General features: G+C 40.1%; 1 protein-coding gene across 2 annotated transcripts; it reads left to right on the top strand.

The window, feature by feature from the left end:
* The first annotated feature begins 68 nt into the window (after window positions 1-68).
* LOC106133513 (lysine-specific demethylase 6A) lies at window positions 69-25,565 on the top strand. Of its 2 annotated transcripts, XM_013333265.2 has the most exons (12): window positions 69-289; window positions 951-1,056; window positions 2,601-2,709; window positions 3,132-3,240; window positions 16,129-16,436; window positions 17,097-17,322; window positions 19,404-19,661; window positions 20,037-20,229; window positions 20,523-20,582; window positions 20,689-20,803; window positions 22,284-22,428; window positions 22,553-25,565. In XM_013333265.2, exons 1-12 carry the CDS (start codon window positions 225-227, stop codon window positions 24,072-24,074), a joined length of 3,216 nt encoding a protein of 1,071 aa, XP_013188719.2. In that variant the 5' UTR covers window positions 69-224; the 3' UTR covers window positions 24,075-25,565. The 2 variants fall into 2 exon arrangements, with proteins under 2 accessions (XP_013188719.2, XP_013188720.2); XM_013333266.2 differs by lacking the exons at window positions 69-289; window positions 951-1,056; window positions 2,601-2,709; window positions 3,132-3,240 and adding an exon at window positions 4,291-4,843 and having other exon boundaries at window positions 22,553-25,564.
* The last annotated feature ends 391 nt before the right edge of the window (window positions 25,566-25,956 follow it).

A 25,956-nucleotide genomic window follows, 5' to 3' on the forward strand; every position in this document is an offset into this window, starting at 1 on the left:
ACGTACGTACTTGGGTATAGAAACCTGGTCGCGTAAAAACGCACATCCCTATTCTACTATCTCTTGCTTTGATTTGATTTCGTTTTGACAAAACTGAGGGGAAAAAAGTTGCTTTCCCTCTAATGAACCAAATCTTGAAGATTGTAATTTGGTTTTATTGTGCCTGGTGATAATGCTTTGTCTTTGACGAATTTGTGATGTTGTAAAGATTCGGGTTATCAAAAATGGACGAAAAAGAAGAGTTGCATCTAACCTCTCAAGAGTTGCAAGTTCTTTCTGAATTGGACAGGTTGGTCTAAACTGTTGAAAAGCTTTGAAAAACGCTATTCAAAGTTCAGTAGCGCTTCCCATTATTGGTGAAAATTTTATCTGACAATGGTGCATAAAATAACCTAAACTTGTAAAAATCATACATACATATTAGAAGTGATGAAACTGCTGATTCCATTGGGTACCAAATTTTCTACCCATGGTTTCTTAATTAATTTCATTAAAAGACATCTTGCCCGTCGTAGGGGCAAACATTTTCCTTAAAGACAAGGTTGTTTTCATGTTTTGAAGTAAACTATCAGTTAGTATCATTTATTATCACCTACCTATGTTTATGATTAAAGAAAGGGTGACTGACATATCTCTGAATCCACTGGATTTTTAGTTCTAATAAACATACATCTACTGTGGTAAAATTTTTGAAATTCCTGTGAATGTAGATCCATGTATAATTTTATGGTAAATAAAGTCAAATGAGTTTTTTTAAGACAATTTTTTATTATAAGTCACCTAAAAATAATTTAAACAAATGTATTGGAATAATAATGCAATCATTCAAACAACAGGATTAACTAAACCTGACCAAAAAAGTTTCTTTGAAGGTCTAAGGTATTATTTTGATGTTCCTATAGAAAGTCCTCTATTTTCTTTGGCTATAGATATTGTTTTTTAATTTTCAGCCGACAGTTTGGATTCCTGAAACTTCGTGGAACTGAACATGTCCGAACAAGAGCTCTGGTCCTCAAGGCTGTCAAATACTTGGAGGGAATGCTTGTCCAAGTTAAGGTATAATTCTGCACCAAAGTTTTTTTTTTATTAAGGTAGTTAAAATTTTAAAATCTTGATACCAGTTTGTTGAAGAATTAATTTATAAATAAATTACAATCCATAAGAATAAAATAACTAAACACATGGCATAATTAATAACAACAGAGAGAAAAAGATTTTTATACTTGTTTTTTAGTTAACCAAGGGAAAGTCTTATAAACTTGGAATTCTCTTAGGCAATAGGCTAGTTACCTGTAATTGCTGTAATTGTCTGAATCTTAATGCCATGTTCTGCTGTATGGCTTAACAATGGATTATTAAGCCATACAGCAGAACATGACGTTACAGTCTTTTCAAGACTGTTGGCTCTGTCTACCTGTGTAGGGTTAGACAATGTAATGATATTTATGGTATGTTAGAAATCTAATTATATCTTCAATAATGTAACTTAAAAATTAAAACTGATACACTAGGTAAACAAATATGTTTAATAAAATTTTTTGTAAAACTTTAATACACAACAGTATGGCTGCTAATTTTCAAGTTGGTAATTAAGTAAATATTGCTTTATGACTTATTGGCTTTACAATTTCTAGTTGGAGACAACGGTAGATTATTGCAAGATTTTGTGACTGCATAGCAAAAGCTGCCACAGACTGCTGTACTGCCATAAAATACATCAGCAATTCTCATTTATTTAGCCATTAACCATATTTTATTTTAGAAATGTATTTTTTGGTTTCTTTTTACCAAAATCATTTCAGGATTGTTTATTGTTTAATTCATTACCTTAACAAATCTTAATCCAAACTAATAATAAAGAGAAAAGATTTGTATATTTGTAACAATTAAACTACTGAACCTATTTTAATGAAATTTGGTACAAAGATAGAATAAAAGCACACTGACTGGCTGACATATCAACACAAAACCCAAACTGCTTGGTCAAGATATTTGGCATGTATGTTCCTTGTGTGGTCTTGGGGCCTAAAGCCGATTTCCCAAGTTTTTGTAGGAATGGAAATAATACTCTAGTGAACCATAAATATTTATTTATACAATAAACCAGACTGGCATATAATTGAATGTCAGTTTAAAAAAATAAGAAATAATCAGTAACAATACCATAGATAATAATGGCCATGTTCAGCTGATGATATGGCTAGAATTGAGATTCATATAGTTAAAATTCTTTGCCAGTGCATTATTCAATCAAGCTCTACCTCTAAATAGTAGTAGAAATAGTTTATTTCGATGTTTGGTTCCCCTGCATTTAAGAATAGGAATATTATGTCGTCCCAAGTTTATTTTCTCTCCTTTAGTTGCCTTTAACTTAAGGATAGGAAATAAACTTGGGATTTTTCTTGTTAACGATTGGGCATCATCATCAGCAACTTGACACTATTTGAATCTCAATTTCATCATTTATGGCACTATTTGAATGTGGTCTTTTTAAATTTTTCAAGACTGTTGGCTATGCCTACCCCCCAAGGGATATAGACGTGACTATATTTATGTATGTATAGTTAATTTAAGTAATAGTGTGTTATTTTATTCAACAGGAGGAAGAAAGAGCGTGTTCACCTGGTGCTAGAAGAGATATTTGCATAGATCCCAAAACTTACTGTAAACTGGGACATTTTCATCTGCTCTTAGAAGATTATGCTAAAGGTAGATAAATTCAGACTTTTTTTATTTATGTATGCAAACCAGAATGCACTGCCTCCACCATTATTATGCTTTGGGGAACGAGGTCCTTTTTCCTACATTTATCAGATGAGAATGATGTCAACTAGATATCGCTTTGACAACCTGTAATCACAAAGCTATGGTTGGGAGAGGAATGAGAGCAGTATCAGACAGGCAGCCCAAAATAATTTAGATTTTGCCAAAACACTTGGTGCGACTATGCCAGCTTCATAGGGAATTTCAGAGGGTAGAGCTGTCATCACAAAGAGTTACACTCTTTGCATGGTCGAATGGTTAAACAACCCCAACAAATAAGGATGCATAGATAGATCCTTATTGTCTTCAACTCTTTAAAATAGGACCACTTCCACTCGAATTTTTCTAAGATTTTCCTTTTGTTGCAGCAATGTCGGCATATCAAAAGTTTTATGCACTGGAGCCGGACAACTGGAAGGATCCATTATTTTTATATGGCTTGGGACTTTGCTATTATCACTATAATGCGTTTGGATGGTGAGTGAACATATATATTTAATTTTGATTAACATTGAATTATTAATATCAATATCAAAGAAAAGAGAGCCATTTGGTTCTGGCACTTAATAGGACTACTCCATTACATCTTATAGGGAGACTAAGGGATTAAGTACATTCATTAGTGCAAGTTTTCATGCTAGTTTAGATGCCAGGTAAATATTTTTCCCTTCCGATAAAGATTGTAAAAGTGAATCAGTGAAAAGGCCCATAGACTTGGGATTCTTCTTTGAGGCGATGGGCTTGTAACTTGTGACTTAGTCTGAATCTCAATTCTATCATCACTAAGCCATCCAGCTGAACGTGTCTTATTAGTATTGCTGTGATGTGATGTGCCTGTTGGCAATCTATACCCCTTAAGAGATAAAGGTGTGATATAAAAGTGTTATTATTACCAGTGTTATTGTGCAGTGTATTTATTTTAATATTTTATAATTACTGCAAAATAACAGAAAAATAAGTTCGCCAATTTATTTACTACATTGATTATGTTTTCCAATATTGCAGTACATACAAACATTTTTGGTTAACTGCAAGAAATCCCAATTGGGATAAGTCCGCCATTGTACATGTTCTTTTAAATTCAATGATTGTTTTTTATGTGCAATGAAGAGTTTACAAATAAACATAATTACGTCTGTTGGATAAAGACAGAGAGAAAGAAAGTTCAGCTAATAATAAATAGATTCAAATATCTAGTGACAGGTTGCTAGCCCAATGGCATAAAAGAAGAATCTCAAGTTTTTATAGTCTTAAGAAATATTTAAACAGTAAGTAAATAATTAAAAAGATATGTTACTCGGTAGTTCTCGGGGTCAATTTCCAAAAAAAGCTAACGAAAAAATGTGTTAATAACAAATCGAAAGACTTTTATTTTAGTAATAAAAATTTAAAAAGTTTTCATCCTAAAATCCTTTATTATTCTGTCTACTTAAATCAGTATACAGGCTGTGGTTCTTATACCTATAATTTTTTGCACTCAACCAAAAAGATGTAATATAAAATAATTGCATTTATCATATGAGTAAAACCTAAAACCAAAAAAATTGTGATATCAAAAATAACTTTTCGTTTTTCGCTATTGTCTCTCTCTTGCATTGGTTCAATTGGGATAGGACGTAAATACTGTGACTACTAACGTGGAACTAACACAGGTTCGGATTCCATTCGGCATCCTATCGCGCATCGGCCGAAGCGTTTCGTAAATTGTCGTGTCGACATTCGTGATTCACCGGACGTAGGACGAGCACGCGGGGTGAGGCAGTAATAGGGCTCGCGGGAGGGGGGCGCAGGGCGCGGCTGCGGGGTGCGGGACGGTGCACGCTGCAGCGCGAGGTCGTCGCTCGCTCGCACGCCGCGCTGCCAGTCGGGAGCGGGATGCGGTGACGTAAACTGCATCGGCGCGAGCCGCGAACGTAGTGTAGGACGGGACGTGTCGTGTTCGTATGTGCTGTGTGCGTGCTCCGTACCACCCTGTGTGACTGAGTGTTTGTGCTGTTCTCGCTGACAACGTGCCCGCTCTTCACTACGTGGGCAGCTGCGTCTTCTTTTGCCCACCCCGGATCTAAGGATCTCCGAAATGGTGAGTGCGGTCGAAGCTCCCGGTCGTGTTTTGTTTACGTCGGCCCTCTCACTCTCACAACCTGCCGCTCATATCCCTCTATCGCGTCCGCACGCGACTCTTTCTAATGTGTTTTGTTTCCAAAATGTAGACACCTATGTCGACGGCTCCGAAGTTGGTCCCGTCGAATGGTTACGTTTTGTTAGTGTGCATGGTTTGCTTTTTTGCAGAATTTTTGCAGGTAGCCGTCCGACGTCATCCTCCCCATTCATCGCACCCAACGGGCAGATGCAAATTAAAGCTACATTTTAATAAGAAGAGCGACAAGGGTGGTCTCGAACTCGCGAGGGTGGACGGTGCGTGCTCGGTTATGCCTAGTAAATAATGAGCTCGTCGCCGCATAAAATGTAGGTCGGTGGAGTGTGGCCATAAGCTGCACGCGATGCCATACTGCCTCGCCTCTCCCTTTGGCGTACCAACTTACCTATGTTTAGTACTTACATGCAGCGCGGTACTTACCTATTGCATAGACTCTTTGTTATAAAACAAGGCACGTACTTTCGCCGGTTCGAAATGCACCGGCTTAACGGTGCATTACTTACATACGCGGATGTAAACAATTGACTAATAGAATATCACGTTTGACCTGGTCTTTCAATTGAGTAGAATCATCTTTCCTGCAAGACAACACAAGTTTTATTATTATTGGCCCTTTCCAATAGAAAGTAACCCAAATCTCGAATTAGGGATTCCAGATTTGGGTTACAGACATTTATTCGGGCTTACTCACAACTCTTCATCATCGTCACAAGAAGTGTAACTTGATGACTTAGTCATCATAGTCATATTAATGGTTACGTACGAATCATTACAGAAAATCCGTTGACTCATTCAACTCTGTCTTCATTGTTGATTTCGCGCATTTTTCCTGCACGTCATTCATGACGAGCGTAGTGTGACGAATTTATTTGAAGCCTAAGACCGGAAACATTAATTACATAGTAAGTAGATCTATTCTAAAATCTGGAAAATCCACCTAGGTTGTCAGAAACTCCCAATCGTAACAAACTGTTACGACTGGAAGTACTGAAGTTATGCAAGAGTTGAAGTCCAAGTGAAGAAAAATTCCTACGCACAACTGAAGCTTGCTTCTTCGAAACTATTAAATGACAGTGACATGCATATACAAGACACGACAGAAGTCCTGTATTCAGAGAAACTTCGGTTTACTGTATAAATAATATGATAATCTAGTGATGCGTTCAGAATGATAATATATGTAGGTACCTACCTACCTACTTAATTTTTACAAATCACACACATTGTTTGAAATCTGGCAATATTAAAAAAAGGTAGAAGAGATCAGCATTAAGTTTAATATAAATCTAAAGTATTCAACCAGCGCAGTTATCTCTTTGTCTTATCTTGATGTGCGTCATCGGAACATTGATTATGGTTATCACGGCTTATAGTATTGGCTATCGGTCGAGGACCGGTCTCCGTATTATCTACACAGCACTGCAAACCGCTTCCAGTAACGGTATTCGTCGCTGAAGCCCTCTTAGTAACTAGACTTGCTTGGCCCGTTTCGTAAAACTTGTTCATTAGTATCCGTATACTCTTCTAGTTCTTTTTGTCTATCTTTACCGGAAATAGCGTTTCCATGAAAACAAAAAAATGGGCAATCCCGAAAAATATTGGCGTCATGCTAAACAATTATCATTTAAAGATTTTGCTGTTTGGGAAATCACAAATCCAATTTTGATAATATTTGTGTTAGCGAAAACATTTATTCATATTCTATATTAGGATTCATTTATTCGAAGACCTCAAGAATACTTGAGAATAAAGCTCCAGATTTCTCGGTCAAATTGGAATAATTCCTACAAACAACCTACAAACAGAATTTATCCATACAATTTACTTTATCATATTCCATTCGTGTTGGAAATATACTAACCTATTACCTACTATCTTGTCGGCTTCTACAATAATTTCTTTACGGATTGTTTTACTTTTATTTAACACAATTAGCCCGACATTTTCAAGTCAGCTGCTGGTATTATATCCACGCCTAGGTAATGTCAAGTCGTTGAATATCGATGGGTATGTGGTAATGAATGCCATGCAAGTAATTGTTAGAGCAGCTTGTGAGGCACGTGCCCGAAGCAGGTGTATGCCGGCTGTTACCACACCTGTCATTACATCAGCTGCTTCTTCTACTAGCTTCCTTTGTTCATCTATAAATTAAAAATTGTCTAATTGATGTAACATTTAATATTCCTAGTCTCCGAATTATTCCTGAAATTCGTCTTCCTTTTCATGCGTCTGGATTTTATTTGCTTAATACGCAGTCATTAATACCTAAAAATTTCCAACAAATTAAGGATAAGTCATTCATTAAATACAATTGGGATGACAGTATTTAACTGCACATGTTCAGCAAGCTTTGTGGAAATGGCAATTAATTTTACTGTCCCCAGTAAAACTCGGTCTGAACATAGAAAGCTATAAAATTTCCCGACAATCTTGCCAGTTTGTACGACAGTAATTGCATTCGGTAACTTAATTTCACCAATACCGGAGGCTGGGTTCCGGTACTACACTGTCTTCTAGCTTATGCAAAGATTTCTCTGGGATGTTTATCGCTATTCAGCCAACGGAATGAGTTCATTATCCAGTGACATGTGTATTGCAAAACCGGGCTGCGGCTTCACTCCTGGCCCGGAGTGACAAGTTTTATGACGACCGGTTTATTTATGCGGGCAGACGGCGCGTGCTCACTTTATATTTATCCATTTATTACCTGCTGATATGCGAGTACATAAACAATTAAAAAAACTCGCTTGTATGTGCATCGACTGATTGGCAATGACATTGACCTCACTTTTGCACGACTTCGTTAGCGTATTAGTATTTCGCGATATAATCGGTGTTATGATTTTTTTTATTGATTTATTGTGTTCGTTTGCCTCGACATGAGAAGTAACATAGTTTGTATATTGTACGTCCACAGTATAATTACTTTTCATTTGCACTATAGTGTGAAATAATACGTCATTCACAATGAGTACCTAACATAAAAAAAAAAAAACTATTTGCTGCTCAGCGACCGGTTCATAGCAACAGCGAAAAATAGCGGTGTATAACCGGAAATCAACTACGAGACTCGCAAACCTACAGTATACCTCTATTATGTGAAGTTTCATGGCTATCAAGCATAGCGGTATTCGTATTTAATCTCGTTGATGCAAATTAGGCTGCGACAGGAAGATTCTGTAATTGCGCAGTAAAGGACTCGGGTCTCCGACCCTAGTCGCCCGAACAGTGCATCTAAGCAAAACCGTGGAAGATGTGCGGGCGGGGCCCACCGTCCCGTACCTCGTGCCGTGCGCTGCGTCACGTACGCACGAGCCCTTCACGCATAGGATAGAACCGTCCCGAGTTGCGCGCCGTCTCGTCGGGGGCCCGCGCGCGCATTGAGCCACACCAAACTTCTATCGAGTTGTCTGTAAAGGGCGTATGCAATATTGGTGCTCTACTCCCTTCCACCCGCACCGCCATCTTCGCCCTCGTCTCGTTTAGGAGCGCTCCGTTGTAATGGTTTGGTTGGAGCGTTATGAGTTCTAACTGAGGGGTTAGCTTTTCAATTTTGTTAAGGCAGTCGCATCTTGTACCTAGTTAATTTTCTACTGTATTAAATAGGTCAGGGATTAAAAGTTAAGGGCTAGTGTTGTGGGGACGATGAGCGGTCGTCGACACTAACGGAACGCTATTTATACCTGCCGCGTAGTGCACCGGAACTCGCTCAGTGCATTCGCTGCATCCGTGCCCGCCTCCGTCCTGTCAATGACCTCGTCAACACTCGCTCGGATAGCCGAATGTTAACCTAAAACAAACATTATTCGTTTGAATTAGTCTGAAACGTTATGAACTCCTATTGAGTCGTAGGGCGTAGTTGCGAAACCTCTGTTGCAAGCAAAGTACCCTTTGGTTTTATTTGGGTTACGTAAGTGTCCCGCCCACTTCTGTAGGGCAGCCACCCACGCAGGGCATAAACTGTGTCAAGCGGCATGACCTAGTTTTTGTTAGTACAAACACACCGAAAAATCTGAAAACAAAAGGTAGTCCTAGTGGTTTCGTTTTCAGATGTGTCGGTAGAGATCAGTATCGCTGAATTATAATATTTGTTCACATTGAACGTAAGTGAAAACTTATACCTACCAGCGATCAAATTGACGAAGACAATGAAACATGAAACTGGGGAAAGTTTAGTTGCAGCAATGGAATATTTAATTTTTATCAGTTTTTATTCGATTTATTTATAATCAATGAATTCCAAGTCCGAAAAACGAGCAAGTGTTGACCTGCACGATGCAATTGCGAAATGTCGATTTTGACCTAATGGAATGATAAAGGCTAGTCGAAAATTGTCTAATTCGCGGTGATAAGCCTCGCAAGAAATCCCAGAGCGATGGCCGCGGTGGAATTTCCGCGAAAAAAGCTGTACGTCACGTCGCGTCACGGCGGCCGGGCGCGGCGCGACGTCACTTCTGCAAGGCCGACGTATGAGTAACCATTTGCTTTTGTTACTCGTTACCGACTATTGTTACCTATTACGGCCATGTCATACTATATCTAGGTGGGCCTGGGTGATAAGTAAGCCTGCTTCTTGTTTCGGAAGTTCCACGCTCCCTATTTAGATGTTTATTTTATACTATACGAAATAGCACCCAGTCGGTTCAGCGATTACGAGTATTGATAGCTTATCACAATTTCGTAGATAAAAGCGTGTGTAAGTTGGTACCAACAGAGCTATTATAGTAACGTTGGATGAAATTGTTGTCAATGATAAATTAACAAGTAAATATTTTTTTTTAACGTCTTTATTTTATGTACTGAAAGAGCATCTAAATAACACAGATTGTTAAATTTAAATGAAAAAAATGACTTTTCATTTGAGGAAAATACTGTGAATTTTGCAATGATTACTTATAATTTAGACATCTGTATATAGTTTCATCGTCACGTATTCTGTTGAAAAGGTATTCCAACAAAATAAATTACAAATGTGTGCTTGTAATTCACACTTCATTTTGTTAGTGAGTGATGATACCAAATAACATTTGCAAATTGCCATAGATATACGTCACTCGTCTTCAACATTCGGGTAATTATGTCTTCAACGTTGCTAACACACACCAATGTGTATAAGATAATTATACACGTTAATATCAACAGTTGTACGTTACGCAAGATATGTCAGTACTAAAATAAAACTAATTTCTGCAAAATCGTGTTACTCTAAATTCTGCCCGCTGTTCCCAGTATATTTGTCACACACGAGGCACATATAAATAACAAGTACCTATAGTATCATTCACAGTTCATTGTGTTCACAGGCATATGCAATTAGCGAGCGAGCAGTCAAGCTGTTCTCACGGATGTCTGTCCGAAGTTACTTGTAGCCGACCAGTTCTTGCGTACAATGGACATTAGAAAGCGGCGGGTGACCGCAAAAAGGGAGTAATGCAAAGCAATAGAAAGGGCTTTGGCTTGCGAGATGCTGTTACGTCAGTATTGAGCGTTAGGTCTGTTCCCCCCGCGCTTCCGCCGCCGCACAAAGGGCCCGAATGCACGATGTGCGTGTGAAGTCTCGCAAGTATGTGCTAGTGCCCTAGCTATTGTTCGACGAACAATCTGTGACGTCGACATGACTACGTAGCTTAAAAATTGCGTTCACGAAGGGTTCAACCCTTCCATTCTCTAATGTAAGGGATGGGGCATAGTTTTTAATTCGGCTGCATGTAAATAAGTATTGGACTTGTTACTACACTTGTGTGCTTCAATCGTATGGGGTTGTTATCAAGGGCACTCCGCCGATTGTAATGTAATAATAGCGCAGAATGTTCTGTTCACTTTGTGTTAGGGGAACTGCGTCCTGCATGTTTTATACGTGCCTTCGAATGGAAGTTTTGAATCTAAATATTTAAATGAAAAACACGCAATTTCATTAATTTACAAAGTAGATTTGAGAAATAAATGTAGTTCAAGTACGAATTTGTCATTAACGCGTATTCCGTATTCGACGTATGCTTCCTGTCTGTCATCCATCTGTTATACAATGACTATAAAATATGTTTCATGTACCGCAGTATTCAAGGCGAACCTGTTCAATAATGGAGTCCGCATAATATTGCGGAGCGCTGCGTTTTTATCGGTGTCATATAGTGCTTGTGTTGCAGTATTGCAACTGCATCTGACATCGGCCGTTCATTTCCGCATACTCTTACTTCTCGTGCAGCTTAGGGCACAAGTAAACACATTTTTTTTGTTTTGTACAAAATAATAGATATATTACTTACATAATTTAAAAGAGCCTATTTATTTATGATAAACTTCAATTTGTTTCTGCATCCTGCAGCAGCTGCATTTGCTAGCACATTTAAATTGACCTTTTTGTCAAGTCGTGTCCTTTGTTCAGTCAATTTACAACTTGTACAGTCTATTGTCGTGCCAAAGGCGAAAAATGTCTGATTTAAAGATGTTTTCACTGTCTTCTTTGCAAAGACAAGTATACTTACGTATGTATATATTTTATTGTTGGTAATTAAATTGAATTTTATTATCCTTACTTAGTTCTTGTGATGCTTGATAGATATATCGATTCCATCAAGGATTCTATTTCATATTTATTATTATTTATATCTTTCCTGTGGATGAAATACGATCGTGTACAACGGATGACCTAGGTCTCAATAGTACCGTAAGCAAGGTCTACGCACACATGCGCACATCGCATGCATAATTGCATCACGCGGCGTGAAACATAGCCCTTTATTATCTCTTCATATCTCGCATCGAAGTTAGCATTAAAATGTTCTATACATATAAAAATATTGTTCTCTTATGTTAGGTTAGTATAAGTGGATGGGAACAGGTGGGAAAATTTGCCAGTTGTCAAATTGAAAAGAAAATTCACAGTTGTTACCCCGGGGGACAGTGTTACGGGCGGACTACTGGGAATAATCTTAAGTTTTGAGGTAAAGGTTTAATTAGTTCACTAATGTTCAGGTAAAATTTTCCCAATGGCGTCAAAAGGTAATGATCATGTCATAATTGCTTGGTATATTTAATCGATTGACTCTTATTACATAATCCATAATAACAAAACAAATCTTTCACTGAATTATTAGAATTTTGTTTAATTGAACAGAGTTTTAAAGTTCGCCGTGTAAAATAATTTATGTAACATGTTTCGTACGAGTTCGTTTTCGGGGATTACTGCTTTGTTTTCTTTGGAAGAAAACCAAGAACGTGTCTTTTGTTCTTTTTGTTTTTCTTGTGAAGGCATTTTGCTTGGCCGCACAGTCTTAATGAGATTGTTAAAGGAAAATGTCAATCATTGTTTCCGCTGCTTCACCAATTAATTACATACCCGACTTTTACTAGGCTTATTGTGTAAGTACTCGATTTAACGATTTAATACCTTTAGTATGTAGATATTAAAATATGGATATGTATATGTGAAACTACCTACGTTTTTAAGAAAATTGATAGTTTTTGGATACTAGGTAATACATACGTATGGCGATACTGAAAATACCGGCACATATCAGAAATATCGCTCATGCATGAGATCATTTCGTGTAGGATATTTGCTTATAAGTGGTACCGAATAGGCCGAAACTGGGTCAACTAGAATGACGCGAGCGATAAACGGGCCCTCATTCATTATCAACCAGTATGGCACAGCTCAAATTGATATTATTTGCTTCGATATTACCAAATAACACAATATTATACATATTGCGTAATTTGTATTACTTAGATACCAAGGTACCTACGTAGCTTTTTTTTTTATCAATTACTGTGTATTACTACTTACATAATTTATGAATAATGTATTCACAACAACACAACTATTACGTCGTCGACGCACTTGGAAATGTTAACGACCTCAAAAGTATGGCCGTCCCATCTCCAAAATGTGTTTCCGAGAATAGCGGTACAAATATTGAAGTCTCTATTGCCTAGAGACTGCCGTTGAATTTAAGGAAACTCTTTTGAATGACTCTTGAATAATCTATGATCGTCTTATGGGTCATTATAATATATTATCACCTATAATATTTTGTCATCTACCTCGATTCGTTGAAAAATCTGTAGGAACTTTTTTTTTATTTTTATTTGATGACTTTTTGAGAAATCTTTCACAAAACCACATACATAGTTCATATTCAAACAAATTTGGACTTTTTTGAAGTTGTTTAATTTAAAGTACAGAATAGATTGTGTGTATCTAATTTATTCATGTGGTTCGCGCAAGTGCACTTTATGCAGTCGGTTGCCTTGGCACCAAGGTCGTGATGCAATATAGCAAAGTGAATTGCAACTTAGTGTTCAATGCATCCATTACATTACGAGGCACGTTTAAAACGTTCCGCCATGATAAAATGCAAGTCGTGACAAAACAATACTAGTAGTACCTACATAGGTACTTTAAATTCAAGACTTATTTGAAATGACACAACATGCCCTAGTCTCACGGTCAAGGAGCCCCTGTTTATAGGGAAATGGATTATTATTACAGCTCAGCATGAATTCCCCTTGAACGGCGCCTCCGTGGGAAAGTAGAGCGCGGGCATGCGCCAGCGTTATCACGTGCAGTAAACGTCCACCTCGCGACCGCCGACTGCTTACTTCAGTTATGTAAAGTGAGTGCGATGCTATGACGACGAATGAACTCTATAAATAGCAAGTCAATCCGTCCTTGAGTCGCGGCGAGTGCAAAAGTAGGTCAGAGCAAGCTACCATGCTAGTGCCCTCGCCCCCCTCGGCCCGTGTCACCCGCGGAATCCGCGCACCAACAGCTGAATCGCTGGCCACATTCCATGCCAACACTTCCTCAGTTTCCACAATAAATGCAAGGTTTATTGCCGTCGTCATTGCTTTTAAACTTACTCTTTATTGCTCGAGTTCGATCTTCTATAATGTCTGTTTATTGGCGATGCTTTTATCTTTATGATAAAAAGCTTCGAGTTTATTCTTATTTAACCGGTCACGAGTCACGATAGTATGGCTCTGTTAGTAAACAAACTACTTTATGGCTTCAAATCGAAGTCAACATTCATGTTTTATTCTGTATATTTGATCTTTGTACTAACTGAAAATAATTGGTCTGCTGTTACCACGTCCATGTTTTAATTTAGAAATTGCGTAGGTGAATTATTTTTTATATCTTGAGTAAGCACAAAACGAAATGCACATTGTAAACAATGTTTCATCGCATGCTGTTCAACCAGATGTTCACTCATTCAGCGATTTAAAATTGATTATTTCACGGTACTGGTTTGAATAGCTACAAGTTGAAAGAAATTCCATATATATAAATATAATGGTGTATTGAATCGTATACATAATTTCCTTACCTGCCTGATAATGCTATGGTTACGTCGCAGGTAGCTGCCGGAATATCGATCCGCTATTGCCTGCCATGGATTATGCTCACATTTATTTTTATGCAGGTACCTACATACTTTTATGTTTGATCAAGTTTACTACCAAGAGATAATTTCGACCTTCAGCGTTTACCTGATATAGTATAATCTCGTTTAGGTATATTGTAACCGCTACTACCTAGTAGCACCAAAGAGCTGTTACTATTTATCTCACTACCTATTGTTATTTTATAAGTCTTAAAACAGACCTAATTTCTTAATTAGATTAACAACACGTTTATATATCTTGCAGCTGGTTATTTCGTATGTGAAATATGTAGCTTGAAAATCATTATCAGCGTTCGAATCGGTTATGTACTGCCTTATCGTGCGTTCCGTGCGTGTGTGTGGATGGGCATGAAGCACCTTATCAATATTGTAACTCGTGAAGTACTTATGTGCACACAAACACTGGCTTTCATTGAAAATTGTGATGCAAGTTATTTGCTCGTTGAATCGATTTATAACTCTTATCTTTATCTGTAGGTACTGTATCGTGAAAAACATCCAATTTAAAAGGAAATAAGTACATTGTACAGTAAGTACATATTTATATAATTGGTAGCCACTTCATTATTATGATATTGGTACGGTTGCCACACCAATCTAATTCGACCAATATTATTTGAGTTTCCTCGAGTATCCGGCGGAGGAACGGGGAAGTGGCGAGGGTGCGAGGCAGTGCGAGCAACAAGCTGATGATACTTTTGAATATTGCGTGCCAGCCGGCAATCATAGCTCGTTCCAACAATGAATAAGGAGTTATGTCGGATGTAGTATTATGTATGTCGAGCAATGCCGCGGGCCACGAGCCGGGTGAAAGCTCTCTTCGGCTTGCCGCAACCCGTCCATGTGTGCGTGTAATCGTTATTTAATTTTAGTCTTCGGTACCGGGGTTACATCGAACGCCACCTGTCTCGCTCCTTTGTTTCGGCTCGCAAATGTCAGCCGAGGTCATCTAAATAAAGGCAGTATAGGCGTCTGATTCGGACCGCGATCGCTGTCTAGACGTTGTTGCATTGCATCGTCCGATCGATTGCACGAACGAGCCTCAGACGGTCATCGACCCCGGGCGCATCGGTGACGTTACGCTTCGGTGATGCGCCCCTCTATAACCTTACTGATATTATGGACGCCTTAATTCTGTCTTTCGTAAACTCACGCACCTTGACGCCTCCGCTGCATTCTTCATTAATTCCAATTCTCCTCACGATCGAGTTCTTTTTGACGAGTCTCCAAAATTTACTTAAATGGTTGTTATTTTTTACTTTCTACGCTTTTTGGATTGACGCTATAATAAAGACGAATCCACCTCTGCCATTGAACTACGGTGGAGGCGTAATGCAATCTGTTGAGCTGTATAAAAGCATTAAAAGCGGACCGGTTTAGAATTTGGGATGGATAGGTTCTCTGATCTCACAAAAACATTTCGGCTCTGCATTGTTGTTAAGATGCGTCCGCTAAAATATTTCTATAGTCTTTACACAAAAAAGCAGTGAAATATGATGTTCATTGTATGTAGGGTCTCTGTTGTTTCACATTTTTATGCCGTCAACAAAACACTATTTATTTACTTGTGTACGTTCAATATTAATTTATAACTCTTGCATTCTTTGTAAGAGAGTCAAGTGCAATCTTTCAATTTGTCATTGTTTTCTAGGCAATAACGTCGCCTTTATTAACACTGCTTTTATGATGCAAATGAGTAGCTTTATTGTGTGCCATTGTTTTCTGGAATTCGTTACAAGAAATGCCGTCGTTAGTTTTATAACGCGACGGATGTTTTTTATGATTTTTTGGTGTCAGGGCGACAAAGGCGTTGCAGATGGCACTATACGTGTCTCCAGGGTTTTCACGGGCGGCGGATGCTCACCTCCGGCTGGCGCTGATGTTCAAAGCGCGGCGGCACTGGGGCTCCGCTGCGATCCACTTCAGGAGAGCCAAACTCGCGCCACATCAAGATGCTACCTTCACCCGTTTGGAGCTGAGCTTCCACGCGGCTCACCTACTTGAAGCGAGAGGACTTCGCAAATCGGCAAGAGACGCATATGAAAGATTGCTGAAGGAGCCACAGCTATCAGCGTCCTTGAAAGCAGATGTTTGCAGACAATTAGGTAAGGACGTTCTTGCTTATTATTTTTTTATTATAGATACTATCAAAATCCTGACACGTGAATAAATTTTATAACAAATCTACTCGTGCAATGGAACAGGTTTACTGGTGATTACCGAATGCAAATATGCATTAATTTGCTTCGAGATTAGAATAACTAAACTCACTAAGTAACTAATTTACAAATCGTTTCGGTAAAATATTATAATACATAGCAGTGCTAACCTTCAGGCGTTTAGTCGAAGGGCAGAGGGTTAACGCACCCACTGATATAAGGCAACTTAGTAGGTTGTATACCTACTAAGTTCGAAAACAGGGTTTCAATTCTAATCTGCTTTTTCAACGACGTTCTACAATTTAAAAACTTTTTCTTTTTTTAAACACCAATAAAGACATACACAGTAAAAAGTACAGATAATTGGGACATAAGATTCAAAAACTTATAGTCGCTTAAAATGTATAGTCGTATTCTCGTATTTCTGGCTTCGATTTTTTTGTATAACTAAACGTGATGATAACTTTTATGGGATGCATATATATCTTGAGATTGGATAACCTTTTGATATTTGATATTCTATCTACAACAATTTACGTGTTATATTTTTCGGACAGGTTTTACTAAGAGGTTTTCTAATATAAATAAAAACAAAAATAATTATAGGTTGGCTGTACCACCGCTGCATTTCCCTCGGCGAGACCGGCGCACGAGCACGCGCTGCTATCTGGTGCCTGCAGCGCGCGGTGGCCGCGGAGCCAGACTCGGGCGCGGGGCTCTACCTTCTGGGGAGATGCTACGCCGCCCAGGGCAAGGTCCATGACGCGTTCATCGTTTATAGGAATTCAGTTGAAAAATCTGAAGGCAATGCAGATACATGGTGCTCGATAGGGTGAGATTCATAGTTTTATTGATCTGATTGATAAGTTAGGTTACTTATGCCTGGCGTTAAACTACAATTTACATTATTACAGTTGCAGTTCATTACTTGACAATAAAACTATCGTTCAGATGTTGCTCCAAACAAAAAGAATCTTCAAATTTTTAAGATATTCTACAAAATCTGTTAAACATTATACTTATGCCTATTCGCTCGGCACTTTGACATGACTCCGGGTTTTTTACTAACCATTAACTCTTTGCCAAGCTACATGAACAGTGTAGTCTGCATCTTGCCAGCTCTTTATTAATATTGCAAGAAGTCATTTACATATTATTATGTTTAAGTGGTCACTGGTCGTTGACACCTTTATGGATGTTGACGACAGGTCATAAATTACGATTTTGCAAGGGCCGCATTACATTATTGGCCTGACAAGCAACCGGACAAGATAATTGCGATAAGGATTCGAGCATGAATGAATTTAAGGCTGTATTTAGTAGCAAGAGTACTGCTATGTCAACACACTGCCTATCTTGACGAGTCTTTCGAACTTAGAGTCGAACACAAGGTTCACTAGGTAGCCCAAGATGGTAGTAGATGATCACTATGTAATTTACAAATGATAGCCTGTGGTCTGTGATCGTATAATCGAATACTTTTATTTTTTACCTAGTTTTTTACTGATTGATCTGAAATATTGACCACACGTATAAGCTAATGTTAATTGTAAATGCTTGTTAGTTGCATCTAGTTAGTTGCCTGTAATGCAACTTAATAATCGTTTCCTAGAGAGCATAACTGAATGCAAAGCCCAAATCCCTCAAGTATCCACTTGCATGTTTCTGCACTGTTTAGTGACACGCCACAACCGCGACCGCGTTAGCTGCGCCAGGCCGAGAAAGCGTGCTTGTATCCACGACACTAGATCGACAGATAAAGTGGGTAATATACAGCGATAAAAGGGTCAGGTCAAAAGTACCCGAAACCGCCGAGCTTGTATGAAGAGAGTTATGAATGTGGACGAAGCGAAAGAAGTATGCAGAGATCGTGGCAAGTGGAAAGAGGTAGTCTCTGCCTACCCCTCCGGGAAAGAGGCGTGATTTTATGTATGTATAAAATACCAACTTTCTACAATAACAATGCAATTAATTTAAAAATGTAATTCATTATGCACTTGCCTCCGTTGGGTTGCAATAGTGTTTGTTATTGCGATAGGAAAACAAAAAGTAAATTCCACTTCCTTTTTATTGAGTTCTTTACCACATTAATTAGGGTCGCGATAATTGATTACGCGTTGAACTACGGAATTCTGTTTTGTCGTGTGTTTCGCTATTGTCTTCTTCATTTCACACACTTGTTTACTGAATTTACGTTTGTACTTTCATCATACAATACCAGCCATTGAGTTATTCTCGAATGTTTAGCTTGCCGAATATAGTTTTTTTTAAGTATAATAGAATCATCGCTTGAAAACGTTTTTGAATTATTTCCTATATTATTAATATCACTCTAAATGAATTAATAACGAAATTACACAGCTGCATTCCATTATTTAATCATCATTGCATTTTTTCATAATAAATCCTTATGTGAGCAAAGTCGCAGGCTAGACCTATATTGATTGACTGCAATCTGTCACCACCTCCAAGGCGCGTGTCACACTAGATTCTCCTAGATTACGGTTCGTCACGCACACTTTCAGTTAGCTGCACGTTATTTCTTGCCTGCGGGACACTGGCATGCTAGACACGAGCAATTACCACCTCGCATTTTTCAATAAAAAGGAAAACAAAACGGTTCCAGTTTTTATGAAGTTTTAATGTTTCACTATGCAGGTGGTTTGCAATGATGGGAAATACATATTTATGTATTTACTAGTTTGTGGAGCAGGCTTCGTTTGGTCAAAAGTATATTTAAGTGACTTAAAAGTGATGATGGTACGGAACACTTGTTGCGCGAGTCCGACTCGCACTTGGTCGGCCAAGTACTAAGTACTAGGCTACTACAAGTAGGCCAAGGCCACACTAAAATGCAATATTTTTATAGGAATGACTACTTAAACACTTGCTTACAAATGTGTTTTTTTCCAGGGTCCTTTACCAACAGCAGAATCAGCCCATGGACGCCTTACAAGCCTATATTTGCGCTGTGCAACTAGACAAGGGCCATTCCGCAGCCTGGACGAATCTTGGGAGTTTGTATGAGAGCTGTCAGATGCCCAGGGATGCCTTTGCGTGCTATACCAACGGCGGAAGCGCAGCGACCGCCAATAACGCCTCGTTGAGACAAAGACTGGCTTTTCTAAGGGCGAACTTGGCGCACGCGCCGATGCCCTCGGTTACTGGCAAGTGAGTATTCATGACATGTGCAGAATTAGCATGTTTTAATTTTTCAATCAAAGCACAAAGAGCTTTTTAATGTGTTAAGAGCCCATTACTTATTCGTGTTTCATGTATGTTGTATACTACTGTTTCCCGAAATTTGATAAATAAACAAAGGCTATATATTGTTTGACCGCGGGTTTTAGCCACCAAAATTATATAAAATATTAAAATCTGACCAAAAGTTTTGTCATGGCACCGAGACTTCGTAGACTTTCGCTATACATGCAAAAGTCTACTAAATACATCAACATTAAGCAGTACCTAGTTAATGACAAAAATACTTAATTTGCAATCAAAATTAATTATATAAATACCAAAGGAATACTTATTGATTCGCAGACGCCGCCAACTGCCATCTATCGAGGAGGCGTGGAACCTCCCGATCTCTGCTGAGATGTCGTCCCGGGCACCCAAGGCGGCGCCCCCGCCGTACCCCGGCGCGAGAGATTCCCCGCCGCCGCTCACGCCGCACCAACTGCAAACGTTGCAACATTTGCAGCGGAATGCGCACAATCTGTCGCCGCCGCAACAAGTACCTATTTTGCATCAGTAAAGCTAAAAATAACTAGATCCCCAAAATACTACTTTAACGGATTATGTGTGTTATTTCGCCACCAACTCCAACGAAGAAGAACGCATTATGATTAAACCCTGATACTTCTTTAAATTTTGTAAAACGAAAATTTTCATCTCTTCTTCTATAGGTGCAATAGAAGCGATGAATTTTAATTCACACAAAAGTATCTCTATAACTTTATATATGTATCTGTATACATGTTGCCACAAACGTTCTTTTTTTAAAGTAACATTTTGATTTGTCCACAGGTAATTATGCAGCAACTCTTGTCGCAGTACCGGCTGGCGCAAGCCGCGAGAGCGCGTGCGGTTTGTATTTCTCATATTCTCTGTCCCCCTCCCTCCTAGCGGCAGGTTCATAGGCACTATCTCGCTCTAGAAACAACAACTAATAATTATTTTTCTAATTTCGCAGGTTACTAAAAGCGAAAGCAACGCGACCGGCGGTGACAGTGCGGAGTCACTGGCCGAAGATTTACTGAAAAGGTTTTCGGACTCGCAACCCGATATCAAGAAGGAACCAGTGGCCGGTGAGTATAGTATCAGTTTTTTACAGAGTAGAAACTGATTTTTTTTATTTTATTATTTTCTATGTATACAACGGATATATAGATGTAACTGTTCATCATCATTTAGTATAGTTTTGCTATGATGAACAATGTGTGAACAAATGAAGTTTATTTTTCTATTAAAAGATAGGAAATAATAATATCTTTGGACCTCCTTCTACTTAATTATAGGTGACCTCAGTCCCCACAGTAGTCGACATAACTGTACGTCAGTCAACCTGACTGGTATGAGTAGTGTCACCTTTAAATTAAGAAATAAAATGAAAATGAGAAAATCTTACAGTAAGAACAAATTATTTGTTATATTTACCTCTTTTAGTGCTTTTGAATACAAATCTGTTAGCTATCAAACATAGAAACAAACAATTGCAAATCACTCAAGTTGGTAATCGAACAGTGTCGTGTTCGGCGTGTTGACCAGTTTGCAACAGAGGTCGTCACATCTTTGACAATCGTCTTGAGTCATGGAGAAATGGACTCAGGACCGACAATTTTCCACAATATCTGTTTTGTTTTTGCAATCAGTGTGCAAAAAAGATATTTTATTACTCCTTATTTTCATTCTTATTCTACCTGGGTATAATCCCGGTAATATTTTCACCACTTTGGAGCGGAGTCCTGAGTATTCCCTTGACCATGGGTCCTGCATTGGTTGAGTCAGGTTTTTACGCGAAGCGGCTCCCATCTCCGCAACCATTGCAGGGAAACCTAAACCTATACTGGATAACACATCCGTTACCTAAATGTGCAGATTTCCTCACGATGTTATTCCACACCGTAAAACTTCATTGTTTCAAATAATTGATATTTGCATCGAACAATAAATATAATATTTTCGCCCTGGCAAATGATGCCGGAAACACACCTCTGTATGCAAAGTGAAACCCCGAGGTCGGCCAACGTCGTCACTATGAGGCGCTATGAATTTTAATGTCGCATATATCCTTTGTTTCTGCTGCACTTACAAACATAATATAACAAGAAATCAAAGTTAATGAGATGCCTTGCAGTACTAATCATACAATCAATTCTCTTATTATGTGAGAAATATCGATGAATTACCAAAAAAAATAAAGAATGAGTAGAAAAGTCCAAAATATATTTCTTAATCTCCACAATCTTAAAAACTTCATAAAAAGGTGGTTCAAAAGATCACACTGGTTTTTACTAAATCAACCATAACTCAAACAGAGTCTGGTTCATGTTATTTTTACCATAATTTACCAATCCCTTGTGTGAGGCTGCTCTGTCCAAACTAAGCTTCAGTATTTACATGAAAATAAGAAAACAAACTTCGTCTAGTGGTTTTTATATGAGACTTATCATTGTCCAAGTATAAAATTTGCGAAAATCATGCAACGTTCATCTAATTCCGTTTATTCATCTTTTTATCCTTACAAATCAGGTAGCCTTATATTGATGGTATCTGTTGTTCGTGCAGAGAATGCGTCCACTGCGGCCGGCAGCGAGGCCGTGCTGGGGGGCCGCCAGCCCGTCGTCAAGCTGGAACCGCTCAAGACGGACCCGCTCAAACCCGTCACCTTCAACATCGGCATGAGCTCCAAGCAGATCCTCGACGCTTGCAAGTAAGTGGCGTGCCGTATATAGGTATTCAGTAAAGATGGTTATTTCTTGATTCTTGGAAATACGAATTTGTTATATCACTAAAAAGAAATAGTTAACTAAATTTATTTTCCTCGTCTCTTCTAGGGAAAATGCCGGTGCACCCACGTCATGGTCAGTGCTAGGCGACGGTTGCGGACCCCCTGAGCCTCCTCCTGTGCCCCCGCCACGTTTATCCGCCGAGCAACTGGCTCCGCCGGCGCCCTTCGTTTACGTAGAATCCAAACGCGACGCCTTCTCGCCACAACTACAAGATTTCTGTCTGAAGCATCCTATCGCGGTCGTCCGTGGACTTACCGCCGCGCTGAAGCTCGACCTCGGGCTGTTCTCGACGAAGACCCTCGTGGAGGCGTGGCCCGACCACGCGGTGGAGGTGCGCACGCAGCTGATGCAGTCGGCCGACGAGAACTGGGACCCCACGGGGCGGCGGCGCGTGTGGGCGTGCGCCTCGCACCGCTCGCACACCACCGTGCGCAAGTACGCGCAGTACCAGGCCGGCTCCTTCCACGAGTCGCTGCGCGAGGAGCGCGAGCGCGGCGCGGCGCCGCTGGCGGCCGGCGCGCTGTCCGACTCCGACGGCCGCGAGTCGGGCTCCGGGCCCGCCAAGCGGCGCCGCGGCGCGCGCATGCTGCGCTTCGGCACCAACGTCGACCTCTCCGACGAGCGCAAGTGGCGCCCGCAGCTCACCGAGCTTCAGAAGCTGCCCGCCTTCGCGCGGGTCGCCTCCGCCGCCAACATGCTGTCCCACGTCGGCCACGTCATCCTCGGCATGAACACGGTGCAGCTATACATGAAGGTGCCCGGCAGCCGCACGCCCGGCCACCAGGAGAACAACAACTTCTGCTCGATCAACATCAACATCGGGCCCGGGGACTGCGAGTGGTTCGGCGTGCCCGACGCGTACTGGGGCGGCGTGCGCGAGCTGTGCGAGCGACACGGGCTGTCGTACCTGCACGGCTCGTGGTGGCCGGACCCCGAGGAGCTGCGCGCGCACGGCGTGCCCGTGTACCGCTTCACGCAGCGGCCCGGCGACCTCGTGTGGGTGAACGCGGGCTGCGTGCACTGGGTGCAGGCCACCGGCTGGTGCAACAACATCGCGTGGAACGTCGGGCCGCTCACCGCCCGCCAGTACTCGCTCGCGCTCGAGCGCTACGAGTGGAACAAGGTGCAGAACTTCAAGTCGATCGTGCCGATGGTGCACCTGACGTGGAACCTGGCGCGCAACATCCGCGTGTCGGACCCGCGGCTGCACCGCGCCATGCGCACGTGCCTGCTGCAGACGCTGCGCGCGGCGGCCGGCACGCTGGCGGCCGTGCGCGCGCGCGGGCTGGCCGTGCGCTTCCACGGGCGCGCCAAGGGCGAGGCGTCGCACTACTGCGGCGTGTGCGAGCGCGAGGTGTGGCACGCGCTGCTGGTGCGCGAGCACGAGCGCCGGCACGTGGTGCACTGCCTGGCGTGCGCGCGCCGCGCCGCGCCCGCGCTGGCCGGCTTCCTGTGCCTGGAGGAGCACCACGTGGACGAGCTGGCGCACGTGTACGACAGCTTCACGCTGCACCGGCCCGCGCCGCCGCCGCTGGCGCCGCTGCCGCCGCCCGCCACGCCCGACTGAGCGACCGCCTCCATTTGTTGCGTGACAGAGTGTATATTTTCAGGTGAGAGCGAGGTGTTTATTGCGTTCGATTCGTCGAGTCGTGACCGGGCGGTGGCCGTCGTGTGTAAGAATAGTTTAATTTATTCGTAGGTTTTCATTGGCACTTCGCGTTTCCGTTGCAGTATTAGACGCTAGCTAGTTCGGCTTTTTTAGAGTTTCGGAGGTTTTAGAGTCGTTGACCAAGTTTAACCGTAAGAGTTACGAGATCGCGATCTATTTTTAATACGACGCGTAATATTAAATTGTCTGACGAAATATTTTGATGATGAAATGTAATTTTGTAATGTGAGTATTTTTACAATAGCCATTATAATCTATATACACTTGCTCCTCGATCACTTTTGTAATTGTTGAGATATTGATAAAATTGAAGTCAATTGTTGAATATTAAGCCGATTTTGTACGCGATTAAGATGTAATTCAGCGCCGGCATTCACTATGCCTGTACAACAGTAGTGTAGCGAAGGCGGCGGTGGCTTTAGAACCGCGCCCAGGTGTTCACCATGATATAAATGTGTTATTTTTGTATAGAGTCATATTTATTTATTTTTTTCTGTGACGCCTTTAGTTTCACTAAGTAGTTTCCTAGTAAATAGTAGAGTAAGGACGCACGGATTGAGACTCTGCGTTTTAGCAGAGTCTGGTGAACAGTGCTGCATTGTCCCAAAGAATGTTATACTCGTGTAGGCAAATTACTGATAGAAATTGTATGAAACGTTTTTCTAAGGCTACACATTTGTTACGATGTCTGGTAAATATCGGAATGCATTCCATCAACAATAAGACTTCTATTGAAGTTATTTTCGGGCTGAAATGATCTGATAGCCGTTGCAAATATGTGGCCTCGTCTCATTACTGTGCCTAAATTTTGTTTGGGATTTGACATTTGAATAATCTGTTATCTAAATTGAATGTGTTCTTTCGTCTGATAATGTAAAATAAATTAGTCATTATAGAAAAATGTTTCTTGGATTGGTGTAATTAGTTGGATTAGGCGTTGAAGTAAGCTCATGTTTGGCAGACGAAGGCGACTCTCTCTTGACACTATTGTTTGTTATTTATCTTGAAGATTTATTGATGTTTTGTAGCAGGTTTGCAACACAAATCTTATACTTTTCGGACCAATAATAATGTTAAAATCAAATATAAGTTCTTGAATTAAGTTGTAATATGAAAATGTAAAGACATTTTGCATAATTTTGGACCACGAGAATCGTGTAACGTTTGTGTTTTGTGGAACCTGTTTAGTGAGATTTCAATGTTGGTTATATTGCTTTCTAGAGTGTCAAGAGTGTGTCTGGTTGGCAAAGAGGAAGGATTGTTTGGATTTGTATAGCGAATGCAGATAATTTTAAGTATAACTTATGACATCACTGCCATGTATTGACCTTACTGTTTATACTGTAATATTAAATTTTTAATAAAGAAAGTAAGGTACGAATATTTATTTTATTTAACAACCTGATTTTACATAAATTATGAGAAATAATTTTTGAGAATGAGAAACAGAATCGATCAAAATATTTTATTATAAAATCACATTAATATTTTCATTTTAATACACTTATATAATATAATAATATACATGAAGTTGATAACATATTGTATAAACTATATCAAGATCATTTCAACTTTGTGCTGGCGGAAAACAAGGGAGTTTCACAGAAATAAAATTATATTTTGCCGTAATAGGCTATTTGACAAAGTTCTAAAAACTTTCTTAGGGGATTTATCTGTTTATAAGGAGCCCTACAAAAATACTTTTCTGCCTTTAGTACAGCTATTTTATTAAAAAATCGAAAAAGAAAATGCAATATTCAAATATGCCGCCAAAACGCGA

Source organism: Amyelois transitella, chromosome 3, assembly GCF_032362555.1.
Source record: "Amyelois transitella isolate CPQ chromosome 3, ilAmyTran1.1, whole genome shotgun sequence".
NCBI classification, from domain to species: Eukaryota; Metazoa; Arthropoda; class Insecta; order Lepidoptera; family Pyralidae; genus Amyelois; species Amyelois transitella.